The 17791-nt window shown below is 42.8% G+C and overlaps 1 protein-coding gene across 1 annotated transcript; it reads right to left on the bottom strand.

Moving 5' to 3' along the window:
• Positions 1 to 1070: 1070 nt before the first annotated feature.
• On the bottom strand, positions 1071 to 5567 carry HAMP (hepcidin antimicrobial peptide). Its single transcript, XM_035120728.2, has 3 exons — positions 5366 to 5567; positions 2633 to 2701; positions 1071 to 1212 (listed from the first exon to the last, which is right to left on the bottom strand). Exons 1-3 carry the CDS (start codon positions 5441 to 5443, stop codon positions 1108 to 1110), a joined length of 252 nt encoding a protein of 83 aa, XP_034976619.1. The 5' UTR covers positions 5444 to 5567; the 3' UTR covers positions 1071 to 1107.
• Between the last annotated feature and the right edge of the window lie 12224 nt (positions 5568 to 17791).

Raw genomic sequence — 17791 nt, forward strand, 5'->3', positions numbered from 1 at the left:
TTTCTGATTCGATCCTGGAATGCCCCGCTTTTCCTTAGGATGCCCCTATTTTCAATGGAGAAATGTTGGCGAGTATGCAGATATCTGAGGAAGTGTGCATGCACACGAAAGCTTATACCAAAATAAAAACTTAGTTGGTCTTTAAGGTGCTACTGAAGGAATTTTTTTATTTTGCTGGGACAACCCAGTAAAATTTTCATTATGGAATGGGACGTCCCTATTTTCATCGGAGAAATGTTGGAGGGTATGCAACCCCCCCCCCCAATAAGTTCAAACTTCTAGTCCACTGCAATTGGGGTAATGTGCAGAATCCAGTTGTATAATTTATCCAAACGCACAGAAATCTCACATTAGTTTAACGCCAGCCTTCATCACATGGGCATCCTGAGCTGAAATACTGGAGACCAAAACCTTATTGAGGAGACCAAACCTTAGCTTTAAAGACTCATGAACATTTAAACTGGAGAAGGGATTATTACGAGGCGATACCATACTCATCTCCAAATATTTGAAGGGCTTTTACATAGGTGATGGAGCAAGTGTATTTTTTTAAACTCTGAAGGGCTGGACCCCAGCCACTGGGGTTCAATTTACAAGAGGATTTTGGTTAAACATTAGGAATGACCTGCTGACTGTTTTAGCTGTTCAACAGTGTAACAACCATCCTTGGGAGACGGGGAGTTATTCATGGTTAAGCAAAAACGGATGGCTACCCACCAGGGAGGCCACGGTTGTAGATTACTTGCATCAGCCAGTAGAAGATAAGGAAGAAGAAGAACAGCTTGAGACTAAAACTCCCACCTTCCCCTGCCAGCAAAGTGCTATGGCAGTTGTGAGGTAAAAAGTAATTGCAGACACTCCGTGAGGTAAAAAACAAACAAATGCCGCCAGTCATGAGGTAAAAACGCTTTAATTCCCAACAGTAACAAACGAGAGCGCACAAAGCGAGCAAACGAAAAAAAAAACAGTGCCAAACTAATAAATAAGGGAAAATTTGTTGAAGGTGGTAGGGAGCAGTACGGGGTGGGGGGCAAGTTTGGGGAGCCTGGTGTGTGTGTGGTGCTGAGACGGGGAGCAGCCCGGCGGTGCCAAAGTCATCCTTGGCCCTCAGGCCCAACAGCACAGGCCACATCCTTCGTTTCTGCAGCAATTGCAGCAGTAGCGGCAGGTGGGGAAGTGGCTGTTGAAGCGCTTGGCTCTCCGTAGCAACGCCTGTGGTGGCGAGAAGAAAGAGCCCATCATTAACAGATTAATTTATTCGTTTTGCAGTCTGTCCTCCCCATATATGCTTAAAATGAGGCTCACAGTGAGGCTTGAATACAAAGTGCAAACAAAGTAAAATAATAATAAACACATAAAACCAATAAGACCTATAGCAGCCTCTCCAAGTGTCCCTATTTTCCAGGGACGTCCCTGATTTAGAGAAGCTGTCCCGGTTTCTGATTTGATCCCAGGGTGTCCCGCTTTTCCTTAGGACGTCCCTATTTTCATTAGAGAAATATCAGAGGGTATGGTGTTATTCGACTCCGGAGCTGTCTGAAGGCAATCCTTTTTTTTAAAAAAATGTTTTATTATGTTTTTGTATATGTTGGAAGCTGCCCAGAGTGGCTGGGGGCGACCCAGTCAGATGTGTGGGGTTATAAATAGTAAAATGATCATTAGGGAATGGGACATCCCTGTTTTCATCGGAGAAAGGTCGGAGGGTATGGTCTAGTCACTAGTGCAATTAATTTAATTAATTAATTAATTAATTGTCACTCATGTTTACCTCAGAAGAGGGTCTACGGGCATTTTTCGGGCCAAGGTTTGTGAGCGAGGCTTGGCCTGATTTTGTTTATTAAGGAAAGAGGTACAGTACAGATTGTATATTCCTTTTTCCCAAATGCAGTTAAAAGGGGGCTTACAACTAGGCTCGGATACGAAACAACAGATAATATAAAACATGGGAGTATAAATAAATAAAAATCAGTAATACTGATAGTGTAATTGAAACAAGTGGAATTAAGAGTTGCTACAGGAAAGGGAAAGCGGAGGGGGAAACTGAAAACCCGATAGGCTTTCTAGGTGTGGGATTGAGGAAGTATGGACAAGCCCTGAGAGAAGAGCCATAGCTCAGAAGGTCCCTGGTTCAAACCACTGGCATCTTTCATTAAAAAAGATCACGAGAAAATGACCATCCTGGCACTCTGCTGTGCCACTGCCAGGCAGCTCTGATCTAGTAGAAGGGACCTTTCTATGCTCCAGAACAAAAGAGACTCTTAGGGTCCTAATCGGCTGTCATTAGGTAGGACTGCCACAATTTATTTTATTTTATTTTTTAAAATCTAGGTATCTCAACCTGAATGCTTCTGAGCCTATACAGAGAAGCTCTCTTCTGAATGGGCATTTGGTTTTTGGTTTTGGTTTTTTAAGGGATTTAAGTGGGGAATGGAGACAAAAGGAAGGGCAGGAGTAGCCAGAATTGCATTCTCCTTCGAGGCTGCAGGACTCTAAATCAAGATTCAGGAATATAACCTGGCACACCAAAGGATCTTAGTGTGGTACTAAGAGAGACATCTATTTCTCCTTGCACCATGCTGCCCCCTTGCCTTCTCACTGGAGTAGTACAAGCACCACTGGATATAGGTCTCACCTGAACAGTATTTGCCCTGGGCTCTGTCTTGTACGTATCCAAGCTCGTGAGGTCTTTCTCAACATCTGTCTGTGAAGAGAAAGAAAGGAGGAGATTTGTTTTGGCTCTTCTGTTTCTGAAGGGGAGAAATCTTTCCAAAATTCACCGGGGGGGGGGGGAGAGCGAGACATGGCACATTTTCAACTCTGGTTCTCTCCTTGTGTTCCTCACCCTCCCTCAGCACAGTGGCACAGTTGGAAAAGTTTAGACCAGGGTTTCCCAAACTTGGGCCTCCAGCTGTTTTTTGAGGGGGGACTACAACTCCCATCACCCTAGCTGGCAAGACCAGTGGTCAGGGATGATGGGATTTGTACTCCGAAAACAACTGGAGACCCAAGTTTGGGAAACCCTGGTTTAGAATCAGATTTCATAAAAACCCTTCTCTCTTGGCAGTGGGTCAGTGGGAGAACATCTGCTTTGCAGGCAGAACGTCTCAGATTCAATCCCTGGCGTCTCCAGGTAGGGCTGAGAGAGAGAAGCCAAAAGCAGCCAAGATAAATAATGTTTCTGATAATCAACTGTTTATTCAACTCAAGGCATTTCAGTGGAATTTCCTTCACCGGGAGCTGCAAAAGCATCCAATTTCTTAGGACCCTGATTTGTCAAAGCTAAGAAACTGAAGAGCTGAGCTGGATCAACAGTTGATCATGAGCACTGGAGCTCTCCTCTCCTTTTGATCTTTCTCCCCCTCTTGTTGCCAAGGCTGGAAGAGACCCTTATCTGAATCCCTAGGAAGCCACTGCTGGTCAATGTGGACAGTACTGAGATAGATGAACCCAATGGTCTGACTCGGCTTAAGGCAGCTTCCTATATTCCTAAATATCCATTTCCATCTAAAGAGAGGGGCCATTAAGTCCACAGTCTGAAAGTACCTTCCTGCACGACTGCTTAGAGAATGTGGAGCAGCCTTCGAAATACAAAACAAAAGGAAGCTTTCCTCAAAGGTGGGGGGGGAGAGGGGGAGCAGAGATCTGTGATTGTTCAGGGATTGATCTTAGAAAACAAGGACTAGGAACAACTGAAGTCCTTGCCCAAACCCCACAAAAGCCAGTTATTGTCCCCGTTTATTGTAGATAAGTTGCTAAAGCTGAGGCAAGTGAGGCTATCTTCAAGCAAAGCCAGCCCAAGACATTTGGTGCTCTGAGAGTGGCCAATGCCTTCCTCTCAGTATCAATGTCATGTATCAATGTTCAGCCATGGCCAGATTCACACCATGCCTCTAAAGTACCACTACACCACTTCAACAGTGCTGGCTTCCTTCTAAGAAACCTGGGATCTGAAGTCTATAGCAGTAGCTGAGAGTTGTAAGGAGACCCCGTCCCTGTCCCCGTCCCAGAGTTGCGGTGCCCAGAGGGGGTTAACAATCAATCTCTCTCTTCCCCGAAAACACTGAATTGTAGCTCTGCGGGGCAGGAACTCACTAGAACTCAGTTCCGGCACCTCTCCGGTGGACACCATTGCCATCCTAAGATAACAAGGGAGGTGCCCATAATGAATTTGGGCACCTCTTTTTCTAGAAAAATATAGCACTGGACAATGCTAACAAAGTAACAATTTGCTATCTTTCATGGCACCCCAGATCTGTCACGAAGTGGCCACCATGCTTGGCCTCATAGGAGCCAACTCCTAAGGGCCAAGGTCCCTTCAGCCCTCCCCCAAATATTTTTGAGGACCCCCCCCCCCAAAGCTGACGGGCATTGCCATTCAAATGGTGTGCATGTACCATGTCTTGTGGTCAATTATGCAGGGTGGGGATTACCTCCCCCCCCCCCCCAAAAAAAATATTTTAATCAAGTTGGCATCCCTGCTTGGCCTAAGGATAGCTCCATCAGCTTGCAAGTTCATGGAGTCCAACGCAACTCAAGACAATTAATTGTGAAGCTATGCCACTTGAGTCATACCGCTAGACTAATATGTGGATCAGAATGAAGCTTTCTGTGAGATTTCAAAGTTCTTGGCTCGAAAGAAGAACTCCAAAGTGTATTTTTAAATTATGTGCAGGAAGAAATGTTTACTGTGAAGTAAAATACTTTTACAGCACAATTCTATCCATATCTACTCAGGTAAGGCTCAGTGGGGTAACTGTGCATAGAACTCCAGTCTTGGAAATACACATTTTAAGAGAAAAGGCATCCAAAACATAATACTGAGATGTGAAATTTCCTAATTTTTTTATATTAAAACGCCAACAGTTTATATCTTTTGAAAACAACCCCCCCACACACACACAGAGAGAGAGATTTTGAAAGTTTTTTTAAAAACAACAACAACCCCAACAATATAAGATGATGATAATATATGGAAACAGGCTGGAACGGATTTATGAGTGAACACATGTGAAAGTGATGAGGTTCACAAATAGACTGATCCATCCTAGTTGAGGGGGCCTTTGCTCAGTTATATGATACAACACCGGCCAACACCAAAAGATCATTGGCAGAAGATCTGCTTTGCAAGCAGATGGTCTCAGGTTCAAACCTTGGCATGTCCAAGTTGGACTGGGAATGTGTCCTGCCTAAAACCTTGAAGAGACACTTCCAGCAAGTGCAGATGTTCCCTAGCCAGATGTTTCAATAGTCTGACTTCCTATGAAGTCCTATGACTTCCTATAGCAGCTTCCTATGTTCCATTGGATGAACTTGACTAGGAAGATCATCTCAAATTCCGCCTTGTAATTTATAACGTGATTCTCACCTGAAGTTTGAAGGCACAAGTGTTTCTGGTGGCCGCGCTGAGAAGAATGAAGACCACGCAGACTAGTTGCAGTTTCATCTTCCTTTCTTGCGATGGGTCCAGTCCCTTTCTTTTCAATCTGTTTTCTTTTCTTTCTTTTTCTCCCGCCCTCAGGCTGTCGCAATCTCTCTCTCTGAAAGGCCTAGAATGTGTTATTCCCAAGCAAAGAAGAGGGCTACTTTTATATGCCGGAGAGTCCCTCCTCAAATTGGAATCAGCCAATCACCTGTGTTCCAAGAAAGAACACGTTTGGAAGAGATAACTCTTGAGCAAACAGGTCAATAGGCTTATCACATTTTATCAGGAACTCATATTCCACACACACAGAGGAAGAGGGGGCCAAATTTCCTAACTGATGTAACTCGAGGTTGCTCCATGACACTTCACATCCTTATTTACGCCAGCATGTGCAGCAATTGAATGGATAAAGTCTGATGTACAACAACAGGATTAACACATTCTTTCATAACTTTTAATCTACCATCCTTTCTGGGGTTTCCCCAGGCTCTACAACTGATTTACTGTAATTTTGTGGTAGGGTTTTCCCCCCCTTCAATATTTTTTTTTTAACTGGAAGCCAAAAATAGGAAAATGTTTATACACTATGACTTCCCCAGGTTTTGCAACAGGCTTCCAGTCTGCGAACAGAGGAAGTTTCACAGAAGGGGAGAATGGTTTAAGAAACAAATCGGGAATGCAATCGCCACAACAGAGTTCCTGGGGAATACTTAGAATGGAAGACATTACTGATCACTAAAACCTAGTTCTACGGCAGAGCCCATAACAGACATATGAAGAACACAATTCAGATTCGGATTTCTGAAGTCTATGCACATTAACAGATTTCAATGCAAATTGATTTCAGCTCAATGAACTAGCAGCTGGTGTCAATCTAGTTAAGATCTGTTGCGGTTTACGGTGCAATTGTGAAGTTGGATCTAATTCATTGAGAGTCATCTACAATTATCGATTGGGCTGTGAATTCCCAGAAATTAAAGAAAGAAGTGAACAATGACATTCTTAAATTATTTGCTGCAGCTTTACTTCTGGATAATTTTGTGCCACCGAAGGAGATAATGTGTTTGCTATTTTGAATTACAAGGGTTTAAAATAAATAATCAACCCCCCCTTTTTAGTTAATGAAAATGATCAATTAGCTGCCAGTGAAGGAAAAAAGGAACAGTGAAAGTGCAAGACATGACTGTAAAAGCTATTTAATTAGAAGTATCGAAATCCCAGCAATTTTGAACAAATATGGGAAAATCTGAGCAAATCTTTAAAAACAGCAAACATTAAAATAATAATAAGCTATATTAAAAACTTAAAACTATAGTGTGTTCACATACCATTTCAGAGTTTGTCCATGTTCCAAAGGTTGCAAAGCCCTCATAACTTATAGGGACTGGAAATCAAATAATCTGTTGTTTCAAATCCAGTCAGAATGAGAATTAAAATGTATAGGATTTATGTTACATATCAAGGATCTCCCTGTGCGCCAAACAGAATTTGCAGGGGGACATTCCCAAGCAAATTATCCCAGCTTGCATTTGTTTGCATCATATTCATATTTTATACTCCCCCTCCTCAGTGTTCCTAACAATTAATTATTAATATTTTAATAGCTGGTTTTATAGTGCCCCTCAATCATATTCTCAGTACAGTTTACAAAAAGAAAATAATGATAGTTATACAGTCATACCTCGGTTTAAGTATGCCTCGGTTTGAGTATTTTCAGTTTAAGTACTCCGCGGGCCTGTCTGGAATGGATTAATTCACTTTCCATTACTTTCAATGGGAAAGTTCGCTTCAGGTTAAGTACACTTCAGGTTAAGTACAGACTTCCGGAACCAAATGTGTTTGTAAACCGAGGTACCACTGTAATTATGGTTCTTCTTCTGCTGCTGCTACTACCACCACTACAGCTAAAAATAGTGACGGGAAATAAATCTGCAAGAGATTCTCAATTATGAATTTTATTTTATTTATTTTTAAAAGAAGCAAATATTGGGTTTAGTAAGGCAGTAATTTACTGCACTGGAATTCACCCATGCAAGCTTTTCTTTTTTCTTTTTAAGGTATTAATCAAAGCTGGATTTCAAATGCTAAATCTGCAAACACTCAACATTTCAGAAGTCAGATATGAATCCCAGGACTGTGCAAATTTTAAATGGGTAGAAAATTTCCCTTTCAACTCTTCTTATTCAGACAACCTCTGCAAATGTGTCCTGTTAGCTTGATGCCTGCTTCATAAATTGAAACTTGTCAGCAGATTAAAGAATTCTAGTTAATGTTACTCATTCCATTTGTTAAATTTATATATATCTTCAGATTGCCAAAATTGCAATGTCTGTGTCTTTTTGAGGTACTGAAGAAAATACAACTTACAATTTAATAAATAAGACTTACTGTTTATAGTGGAAAGTAGAGGGCAACTTTGCTGTTCTCTTTTGCACTAAACAAAAAAAAAAAAAAGATATAGAGAAGCATGCACTTAATTTGCAACTCCAGATAATCAACTACAGGTTCAGTTGGCTAATAATATTGTTAATTATTGTCACCATATACAGTACAGCACAACCCATTCTGAAATCTTGTCCAGCGTTCTTAAATTCTGACTGTTGATTTTAGTGTCATGACTCTGTTGAGTTCTGTTGCAAGACCAATGCCACAGATTGTCTTTAGAACTTATTTGACTTCAGTCACTGAATATTTATTGAGTTGCTTTTTTAATCCATACAAAAATCAGTGCAGGTAGTTGTAGTTATTTTTATTCTTTATTTCAAGTTTCTAAATAATAGTAGAAGTAGAAATGAATCAAGTTGTGCTGAACTCAGGCAAGCTTTTATAGATTTAGTAAATTATATAAATGAGGTTTTCAGTTCATTTGGGTCCCAGAACAAAATGCTGAAGCAATCATTATTTAGACAACACACAATTATATTTATTAATACTCATTTATTTTGTTGTAAATATGCTGATCATAAGTTTAAGTTGTTCCATGTTCATTCTCAGAATCTTTTTATATGAAATTTTCCATTACTTCTGGGTGTTTTTTTCTGAATAAGATTTGTTACTTTTAAAAATCATTATCAGAATACGTCTGGATAGCTGAGATGCAGATAATTCAATTCCTAATCGCCATATATTTGGAATACTTTTTGCACTCCTTGCCAGTCTCACTTCCATCCAGAGAAGGATAAAATCTTTAAAATCTTTAAAAATGGTTAAGGCAGAGCAATACAAACTATGGGAACCTGGCATAAGTTGTGCCTGCCAGATATATGCTAGTTTAAAATACACTATCCAAATCCTCTCCAGCCTGGTGTTTCTGGGTTTTGGATTTTAAAAAGTATAGGTTCTCAGGAGGTTAGTGAAAGCAACTGAATGACATTCCTTTCTTATGTATTGATTTAAAAAGAAAAGAAAGGGATATTAGATACTTTTATTTATGGAATACAAAGGCTGAATTAGTATTTAAATTATAATAAAATATTTGTGTCCCTTCCAGTATTCATCCTAGACCTATTGAAAATAATGGATGTGTCTAACTTGGGTCAATTCACTTCAGTGCTTCTGCTCTGGGTGTAACTTAGTTGGATACAACCTTTAGCTATTACAAGATGTAAATGATAAAATGTGGATCAAGTTTGGCTACCATTAATTTATTATATGAACTCGAATATGTATCTGATTATATATTTGCAATGGGCACAACTTATATCTGTCCCATTTCTGAATGTGCTGGTTGTTGCAAATTGTTTATTAACTATGTCCTTTATTGACTGAGGCTGTACTGACTTACACACAGAATTCAGAGGGAGCTATTTCTGCAAAGACATGCATTGGATTGTACTATTAGAACTGTTGCTGCTGCTGTTTAATTAGTGCTTTTTAAAAAAAAACCTCTTAGGAGATGGAATCGGTGCATTTAGAATTTATTTGCCACATTAATCAATACTGCAAAACCTCCCAAATTCCATCAATTTCAGAATGATATAAAAATAATAATAATAATAGCAAAAATAATAATAGCAAAGCATTCTTTATTAAATTATTTTTCAAGAAGCTCTCATAGAAATCGAATTAATCGATTTATTCAGTTAGGCTTTGTAAATTATTAAAGCAATAATTACCAGATATAACTATACAGTATGTTTAATTGGCATCTCCTGATTTACCAATTTATTTTTGGTGTTATCAATATGCTGATCGTGTTTAAGTTTTCTCATATTCATTATGTTTTATATGTAATATTTTTATAAATACACACACACACACACACAACCCTATTATAGTTGCTCTGGAAGCTACATTTTAACATTCTTAAAAAATAAATCAGCCAACTTGCATCTTAGAGCAATTAGTTAAATTGTTCACAAAGATAAACAGATAAACTGATTTGAGCCTGTGATGGGATTATTTTCAAATGCACTTCATTTATGTATTTAAAAACACAAATCTGAAAAGCTCCATATGGGTAACATCAATATATTAGAAAAGTAGAATCGTAAGCAAAAATACTTCCATCTAGCAATTCGGGAACTTCCATTTAGGATTTGAAAATGTAAATCTAGGGCACTTTGATGAGCTTTCAATGGAATTTAATTCAGGCTAGTTTGTAACAATGTTGTTGTTGTTGTTGTTGTTGTGTTATGCTTTAATATTTGATCTGGAATTTCTGCTAAATGCAAACAGCCTTGAATATCAGTTGACTGAAAGACTTTGAAATGAAGAAAAAATCCAGCCAAAATTAAACATTTATAAATCCATTTGATTTCAATGGGAAAACTAAGCATTTATTTAAGACTGCAGTCCAAAACCCAGTGAATGAGGAGTAATGTCATTCCCAGGCCAAGTCATGTATATAAAAATGCAGATATCTGGGAAAAAATTGTACAAACAGGCATATGTATATTGCTAAAAATGATATACAAAAAGCCATTCTATTAGGCAAGTTTGCTTTGCCAAAATGTGCATATTAGGCAAAACTGCATACTAAAATACTTATGTTTAGGATAAATTCGATGAACTGTCAAGACAACTTTGAAAAATTGCAAAGAGATGTGAAAATACAAGGAGCTGAACTTAAGACTGGAAACTTGAAAATGACAGATTCACCTGTTGCCGTTTTTCAGCTACAGAAAAATCCATACACGGATGAGTTTGCTGTTATTGTGCAGAATGACAAGAACTGATGTGCTATCTGCATGTGTGTTAATTGGGGGGGGGAAATATCCCCCTAGCCTCGGTGCTCTGAGTTCAGTGACAGACGCTCCCCTTCCAGGCAGAGAGGGGTCTGCCTTGAGCCGAGAAGCCACCCTCTTGGCTGAACGTGTTTGCTCAGAGCCCAGAGGAGACAAATTTGTTTGCCCTTTCTCCACTTTGCTTGCATCCCTAGCGGGATTTGGCTGGGCTCCAGCCGACCTGGCTCCTCTGCGTCGGCCAAGTGCAGACCCAAAGGCGCCAGGCAGCACACCTTCCTTTCCATGCAGTCTGCCCAGGACTAGCGGCCTTGGGAACATTGCTTCCCAGCAGCCCTCTCTGAGCTGAGGACAAGCGAAAGGGCCACAGTCAGAGCGCAGGAGATGCACAAAGAGAGAGACAGAATATGGCGCCATTATTGGGATAAGCCCTGTTTATGCCCTTGAGCTCCTGGGAGCAAGGGGGGGTTAAAAATGAAATGTGCATCCCATCTACTAATATATACCCTCCAACATTTCTGATGAAAATAGGGACGTCATATTAAGAATATTTTTAAAAAAAACTATTTATACCCCACCCGTCTGACCGGGTTGCCACTCTGGGCAGCTTCCAACACATATAAAAACAAATTAAAACATTAAACATTAAAAACTTCCCTATACAGGGCTGCATTCTGATGACTCAGGGTCAGATAACTCCATACCCTCCGTTTCTCCGATGAAAATAGGGACGCCCTAAGGAAAAGCGGGACATTCTGGTATCAAATCAGAAACAGGGATAGCTTCTGTAAATATGGGACATCCCTGGAAAATAGGGACACTTGGAGGGTCTGCTAATATCCAACTTATTATCAGAGCATGGATCTTGTAGCAAAAAATGGCACAACCTGTGCATAAGAGCAGAGTTTAGGGACCCACATTAAGTTTTGCAGAGGTACAATTGTTTTTTGGGGAAAGAACCCACTAAATTGGTGGCGGGACTCTAAAACAGCCCAGTGAGGACTGAGCATGCTCAGTGACCACAGATGACGAATGTGATGTCCACTACAGTAGTATGTGCAAATGTTGTCAACAAGGGACCTGCCATCAGGCTTCCACCATAACTGCATCCTAACAAAAACAAGCCTGTGATGGGTGTCCTGTTCATAACCTAATTTATTAATTGTGGAAATCTATGCATTCCTACTCAGAACTGAGTCCCAGTTGAGCCCAATAGCACTTATTTACAAGGGGGGGGTGAATATGTTGATTTCAGTTTCTCATTTTCCTAATCTTAAATCTGGTTCTCCGGATTTCTACATGGCTTTGCTTTTTTTTTTTTTAAAGAAAAAAGTCCTGAAAATTCACCAGTGTTTAGTGTGGATTTATCGCAAAAGAAAGCAGTGCCTAACCTGGAGGTAACAGAATGAACGATGCAAGGAGGGAGCTGCAGCTCAAGATAGGAAAAGAGGTGGTAAGGAAATGCCTGGATATGTAAAAGGAATTAAAATCTACAGGGCAGGATGCGTGCACCCAAGAGTACTAAAGGAGCTTGCAAATCTCAGAGCCTCTGTCTATATATGGAGACTTTATGGAGAACAGGCACAATACTAAGCTGGCTGGACCGATGGTTAGACTCCTTGAAGTCAGGGAGGCATCCCCCACAGAGGGCAGCCCCTTGTGTCCAATTTTCCTCCCCCAATCTAGAGCCAAAAAGCAAAATTGCCTTGTCTTCAGATCACATGGCTGTGAAGGACATGGGAAGAAACTGGCTATTCTTATTTGGTGCACTTGCTTCTCTTTCACTGTCTTCCCCCCCAATTTCCGCAAACCCCAAGTCTCAACATAAGCAATGCTTTCCTTTCCTTCTGTTCCTTGCCTTCTTAGGGGCCATCTGTTCTGTGCACCATTTCCTCCAGACTGTCCAGTGTTTTTGCAGGTGTGATTCAAAGCACATACAGTACACGGAAATTCTGGCTGCAAACACACTATAGTATGCATTTATAAAGTGTAAAGGTAAAGGTAAAGGGACCCCTGACCATTAGGTCCAGTCGTGTCCGACTCTGGGGTTGTGCGCTCATCTCACATTATTGGCTGAGGGAGCCAGCGTACAGCTTCCAGGTCATGTGGCCAGCATGACAAAGCCGCTTCTGGCAAACCAGAGCAACACATGGAAACGCTGTTTACCTTCCCGCTGTAGCGGTTCCTATTTATCTACTTGCATTTTGACGTGCTTTCGAACTGATAGGTTGGCAGGAGCTGGGACCAAGCAACGGGAGCTCACCCCGTCACAGGGATTCGAACCGCTGACCTTCTGATCAGCAAGCCCAAGGCTCAGTGGTTTAACCCACAGCGCCACCTGGGTCCACTTATAAAGTGTGCCCTCTCCCAAATAATCCCGGGAGCTGTAGTTTTTTTGTTGGAAGCCTCCCAGAGTGGCTGAGGCAACCCAGTCAAGATGGGCGGGGTGCAAATATTATTATCATTATTGAAATTGTAGCTCTGCGAGCGGCAAACTACCACTCCCAGGATTCTGGAGGGATGTTTGTGCTTTAACTGTGTGATGTGAACAAAACCTTGAGCCTGTGCAATCAAAGCAGGTTAAAGGGTGCTGCCACCCGAGCACAATAAATCCACTTTTTTTAAAGGGCTTTTGACATCTAGTAAAGTGATGGGAAAATGCACTGAATAAGGCTGAATGAAGGGATTGACAAGAAGACATATAATCACCCTGCAAGGAAATCAGGATGGATTCTCACTGTCATATGACCTCCCTGCAAACCAATGTGTAGGGAGTTGTAGCTGTTAGCATGCTGGACTAAGTTGAAATCTCCACTAGGCCAGGAAGCTCACCAGGTGGACCTAACTCCCTTCCTCTTAAGCCTAACCAACGGGATGGAATACCACGTATCCCACCTTGAGGTCTTTGGAGGAAAAGGTGAGTTATAAATGCAAAGAACAAATAAAGCAAATCAGAAAAAATGCCCAAGAAAGACCAGATATAACCTGATCTCTACAAAAGCTTTGTGTCAGCAAATGAGGATGACGCTCAGTAAATAAATAGGTCATCATGTGGAGGAACCTTTAGATTTTTTGGGGGTGGGGGTGGGCGTTGTGGGTAGGGGTGAGGCTGTATGGCAGTCCCTTTTACCGTATTTACTCGAGCCTAAAGCACCATTGAATATAACCCACACCTCAATTTCAGAACTTTGAAACCAAAAAAAGTATTTGCTGGCGGGTGTTAAGTGTGCCATTGAATCTAATGTGCACCTTAATTTGGTCAAAGAAAGGTAAGCATTAGGTTCGAGGAGATACGGTAATTCCTGGATCCAGCAAGGATTTGGTTGTTGGAATAGCTAGGCCAGTGTCTTGGTAATGGCCTACGTATGGGTCGGCGGTTCGAATCCCCACAACGGGGTGAGCTCCCGTTTCTCGGTCCCAGCTCCTGCCAACCTAGCAGTTCGAAAGCATGTCAAAGTGCAAGTAGATAAATAGGTACCGCTCCGGCGGTAAGGTAAATGGCATTTCCGCGTGCTGCTCTGGTTTGCTAGAAGCGGCTGGCCACATGACCTGGAAGCTGTACGCCGGCTCCCTCAGCCAATAGAGCAAGATGAGCGCCGCAACCCCAGAGGTGGTCACGACTGGACCTAATGGTCAGGGGTCCCTTTATGGGTTGTTAGGGTAACAAAGGAAGTGGCTGTGTGCCAGACAGAAAACAGTTGGTGCAGTCTCCCTCAACTGGCTGGTAGTTAGGAGAAGAGTTGAGAGTTGTGAGGTGAGCTAGGAGCAGACTGCAGGCAGAAGCCCGAGAGGGAGACATGCTTGATTTCTGCTTAAATCCAAGGCTGTGGCTATGGGAGAACCAGGGCCTTTTTGGGGTGCTCATGCTGTGAGCCCCTTCATTGTGGGCTCAGGTTGTACATATGCATAAATAAGCTACATATCTTAAGTCTCCGCAGTCCCTGGGGAAGTGCACTCACAGACTGTTTATTCCAAACCCTGCGGGCTGACAGGACTCTTTTCGCCTCTCACTCTTTAGCCATTTTGGGGAGACTTGGCCTAGGTACCCCATTCAAATGCAGCCGATCCCTGCACTGTGGGATCCTTTGGAGAATCTTCTCTCTAGGGACCCAGATCTAAAACCATTTGCCAAATTGCAGGTCAGAGGACACCACTGCATGATGCTCAATCTGCAAACAAGCCAGAGAGCATTGCAACATAACCCTGTTTGCACTCCTGGCATCTCCCCTCTCCCCTCCCGCCCCTAAATTCTGGGACATGGACAGTAACAGCCAAGATCACAGGTTACGAGTGGCGACAGGCACAGAAACGGACAGGCGACAGGCAGGCTGGCCAAGCGGCTTGCAAGCTCCACTGTTCCCCTGGGCAAGCTGTCCTGCTGCGCCCTGCGCAGGGCAGGGGTGTCAACAAACTTGTTGTCAAAGCAGCTCAAGGACGCTGCTACTACAGGCTGGGGCTGGTGTCCAGGAAGGAGGGGGTCTACAAGGGAGGGCAAAGGCAGAGGGATTGGAGGAAAACAGAAGTCCACCTCCACCCCATTTCATGGGAACTCTTTGAGGGTGCAGGTTTTTAAATAAATAAAAAATACTAAAGTGCCTCAAGGAAGCGCTAATGCGGTTGTGAGCCAAAACACTCCTTTGCAGAAGACCTCAATGGTCCACTCTATGACCCATTATCCCTGATGAGGATTGGTCTTCGGTACACACTGGGCTGGTGGCTTTTCAATAGCCTGAAGTGCTTTTAAGATCCAGATAAGCCATTGGACCCATGGATTGTTGGGGGATTTAACCAGGTTGGAATGCCACCATCTTCAGTACGAATGCACCAATGCAAGATTCTAAATTTCCACCGCATAGCTAGGTAATTTAGACTAGAGACATGGAAGCTGTGGTCCTCCTGATGTTGTGGCACTCCATCTCCCATGTTGGCCATGTTGGCTGGGGTCAAGGGGTGATGTTCTCCAAGGAATGCTAGACTGGAAGAGCCCAAGGTCCTTTCCAACTAGAAGATTCTACTTCTATATTATGAGGGAGACATGCTATGTTTATCCAGCTGTTCTAGGGCAGAGTTGGGCAGCCTGATGTCCTCTAGACACTGTTGGGACTCCCACAGTACCACCCACTCCAACCAGAAGATGCCCATAAACCAGGGATTCTAGGACTTGTGATCCAACAGCAATCGGAGGAAGACAGGTTCCCCAACCTTATCTAGGAGCAAAGACAGGCTTGTGGGGGGCGAGCCAGGGTCTAGATCTATGCAAACTGGATTGGGTCCCAAACTAGATCACAGGGGCCATGCACAGCCCTAGCCTATGTGCCAGCCTGGGGGGGCACCTGTGGTCCTTCAGCTATTTTTGGACTCAAGACTCCCATCAACCCCAGCCAGCATGGTCAGGGATCCTGTGCATCCCAGGAATGGGATGTGTGGATGCCGCCAGCTCTCTCCCCTTGCTGGGGCTTCTTGAGGAAGTGCCAAGCAACAACCACTCCCCTACCGGTAGTCAAGAGCAGACTCCCTTGAAAGTACAGTGGTACCTCAGTTTATGAACACAATTGGTTCCGGAAGTCTGTTCATAAACTGAAGCGTTCATAAACTGAAGCGAACTTTCCCATTGATAGTAATGGAAAGTGGATTAATCTGTTCCAGATGGGTCCGCGGAGTACTTAAACTGAAGCGTTCATAAACTGAAGCGAACTTTCCCATTGAAAGTAATGGAAAGTGGATTAATCCATTCCAGACGGGTCCGCGGAATACTCAACCTGAAGCGTACTTAACCCGAAGCATGGGTGTAACTGGTTCTGGAAGTCTGTTCATAAACTGAAGCATTCATAAACTGAAGCGAACTTTCCCATTGAAAGTAATGGAAAGTGAATTAATCCGTTCCAGATGGGTCCGTGGCGTTCGTAAACCGAAAATTCATAAACCGAGGTGTTCATAAACTGAGGTTCCACTGTAATGGCACCATTTAGCAGGATACAACATTGCATTTTCTACCTGATGCACAGGACAGATGCCATGTTTGCCTTGCAGCAATGCTTCTGAATGCCAGTTGCTGGAAACCACAGGGGAAGAGACTGTGCTTGTGCTCTTAATTCTGCTTGCTCGGTTTCTTGCAGGCACCTGGCTGGCCAACTAGGATGCTGCTGCTGCTGCTGCTGCATATGGGCCACTGGAGTGACCCAGCAGGCTGTTCTTAAGGCAATTTCCTGCTGGAGATACAGGGTACCACAAACTCTGCACAGGAAGTTGTGGGGATTTGTCTCAATGAGCCTGCATCTGGAAAAGGCCTAATGGACCAAAGCTATAACTGTAGGCAGGTCTAGGGGGCACTAGCAGACCGAGTGTGTCTTTCACCAACTGCTCACAATGATTATATGGCATAGAGGCACTAGGACTGTGGGGAGCCATCTCATTCGGTGGGTGACCCTGGGCCAGCTGCCATCTCTCGGCTTAAACTATCGCACAGAGTTCTTGTGGCAGAAGGCGATGCCATCCCCTCAGAGATTCTTGGGAGGAAGCCTTGGGATTGGGAGAAAGTGTGGTGTAGTGGTTAGCGCTTTAGGCAGAGATATGGGAGATTGGAGTTCCTGTCCCAACTTGGCCACAAAGTTCACGGTCCCTCTCTCGCGGGGTTGTTGTGAGGATGGAATAGGGAGAGGTAGAACTATGTAAAGCACCTTGCACTCCCCCTGGAAGAAAGGTGGGATATAAATGCAACAAACAAACAACTTATTAAGATCTGGGGAGCCCCCCACCCCACAGCAGCTACTGCAACTGAGCTGAAAACCCCTGGTTGTGAAACTGGGGTCTTTGGGTGCAAGAAAAAGGAACCGCCAAACAATTTCGTTCTATCCCCGCATGTAGCCACAAACACCGTCAAACCACAAAATGATTTGGTACAATATTATTTCTGTGCAGGTTTTTCTTTTTTTCTTTTATATATAAACAGAATTTCTTCCTACTTTTCAACGATCAAACTCTACAATCCAACTTTTTTTCTTTCGACTTTTTTGATATACCATTTGTTTTCCCCAACCTCCTCGATTTAACCTCTTTTCATCTCTTCCTCCTCACATTCATAGAGGGTTGGAGCAAAACTGATATTTGGGTACAAATATTACCACAAATCCAGTTACAATCCTGGATATATGTATTTTTTTTTCTCCAGGAGGGCTGGTATATAGAG

Source organism: Zootoca vivipara, chromosome 6 (assembly GCF_963506605.1).
Source record: "Zootoca vivipara chromosome 6, rZooViv1.1, whole genome shotgun sequence".
Lineage (NCBI taxonomy): Eukaryota > Metazoa > Chordata > Lepidosauria > Squamata > Lacertidae > Zootoca > Zootoca vivipara.

Coding starts and splice junctions, on each gene's coding strand:
- HAMP (XM_035120728.2), bottom strand. CDS start 5,443: ATGAAACTGCAACTAGTCTGCGTGGTCTTCATTCTTCTCAGCGCGGCC. Junction 2,702..5,365: donor CTTGTGCCTTCAAACTTCAG/GTGAGAATCACG, acceptor TTCTCTTCACAG/ACAGATGTTGAGAAAGACCT. Junction 1,213..2,632: donor CCAGGGCAAATACTGTTCAG/GTGAGACCTATA, acceptor TCGCCACCACAG/GCGTTGCTACGGAGAGCCAA.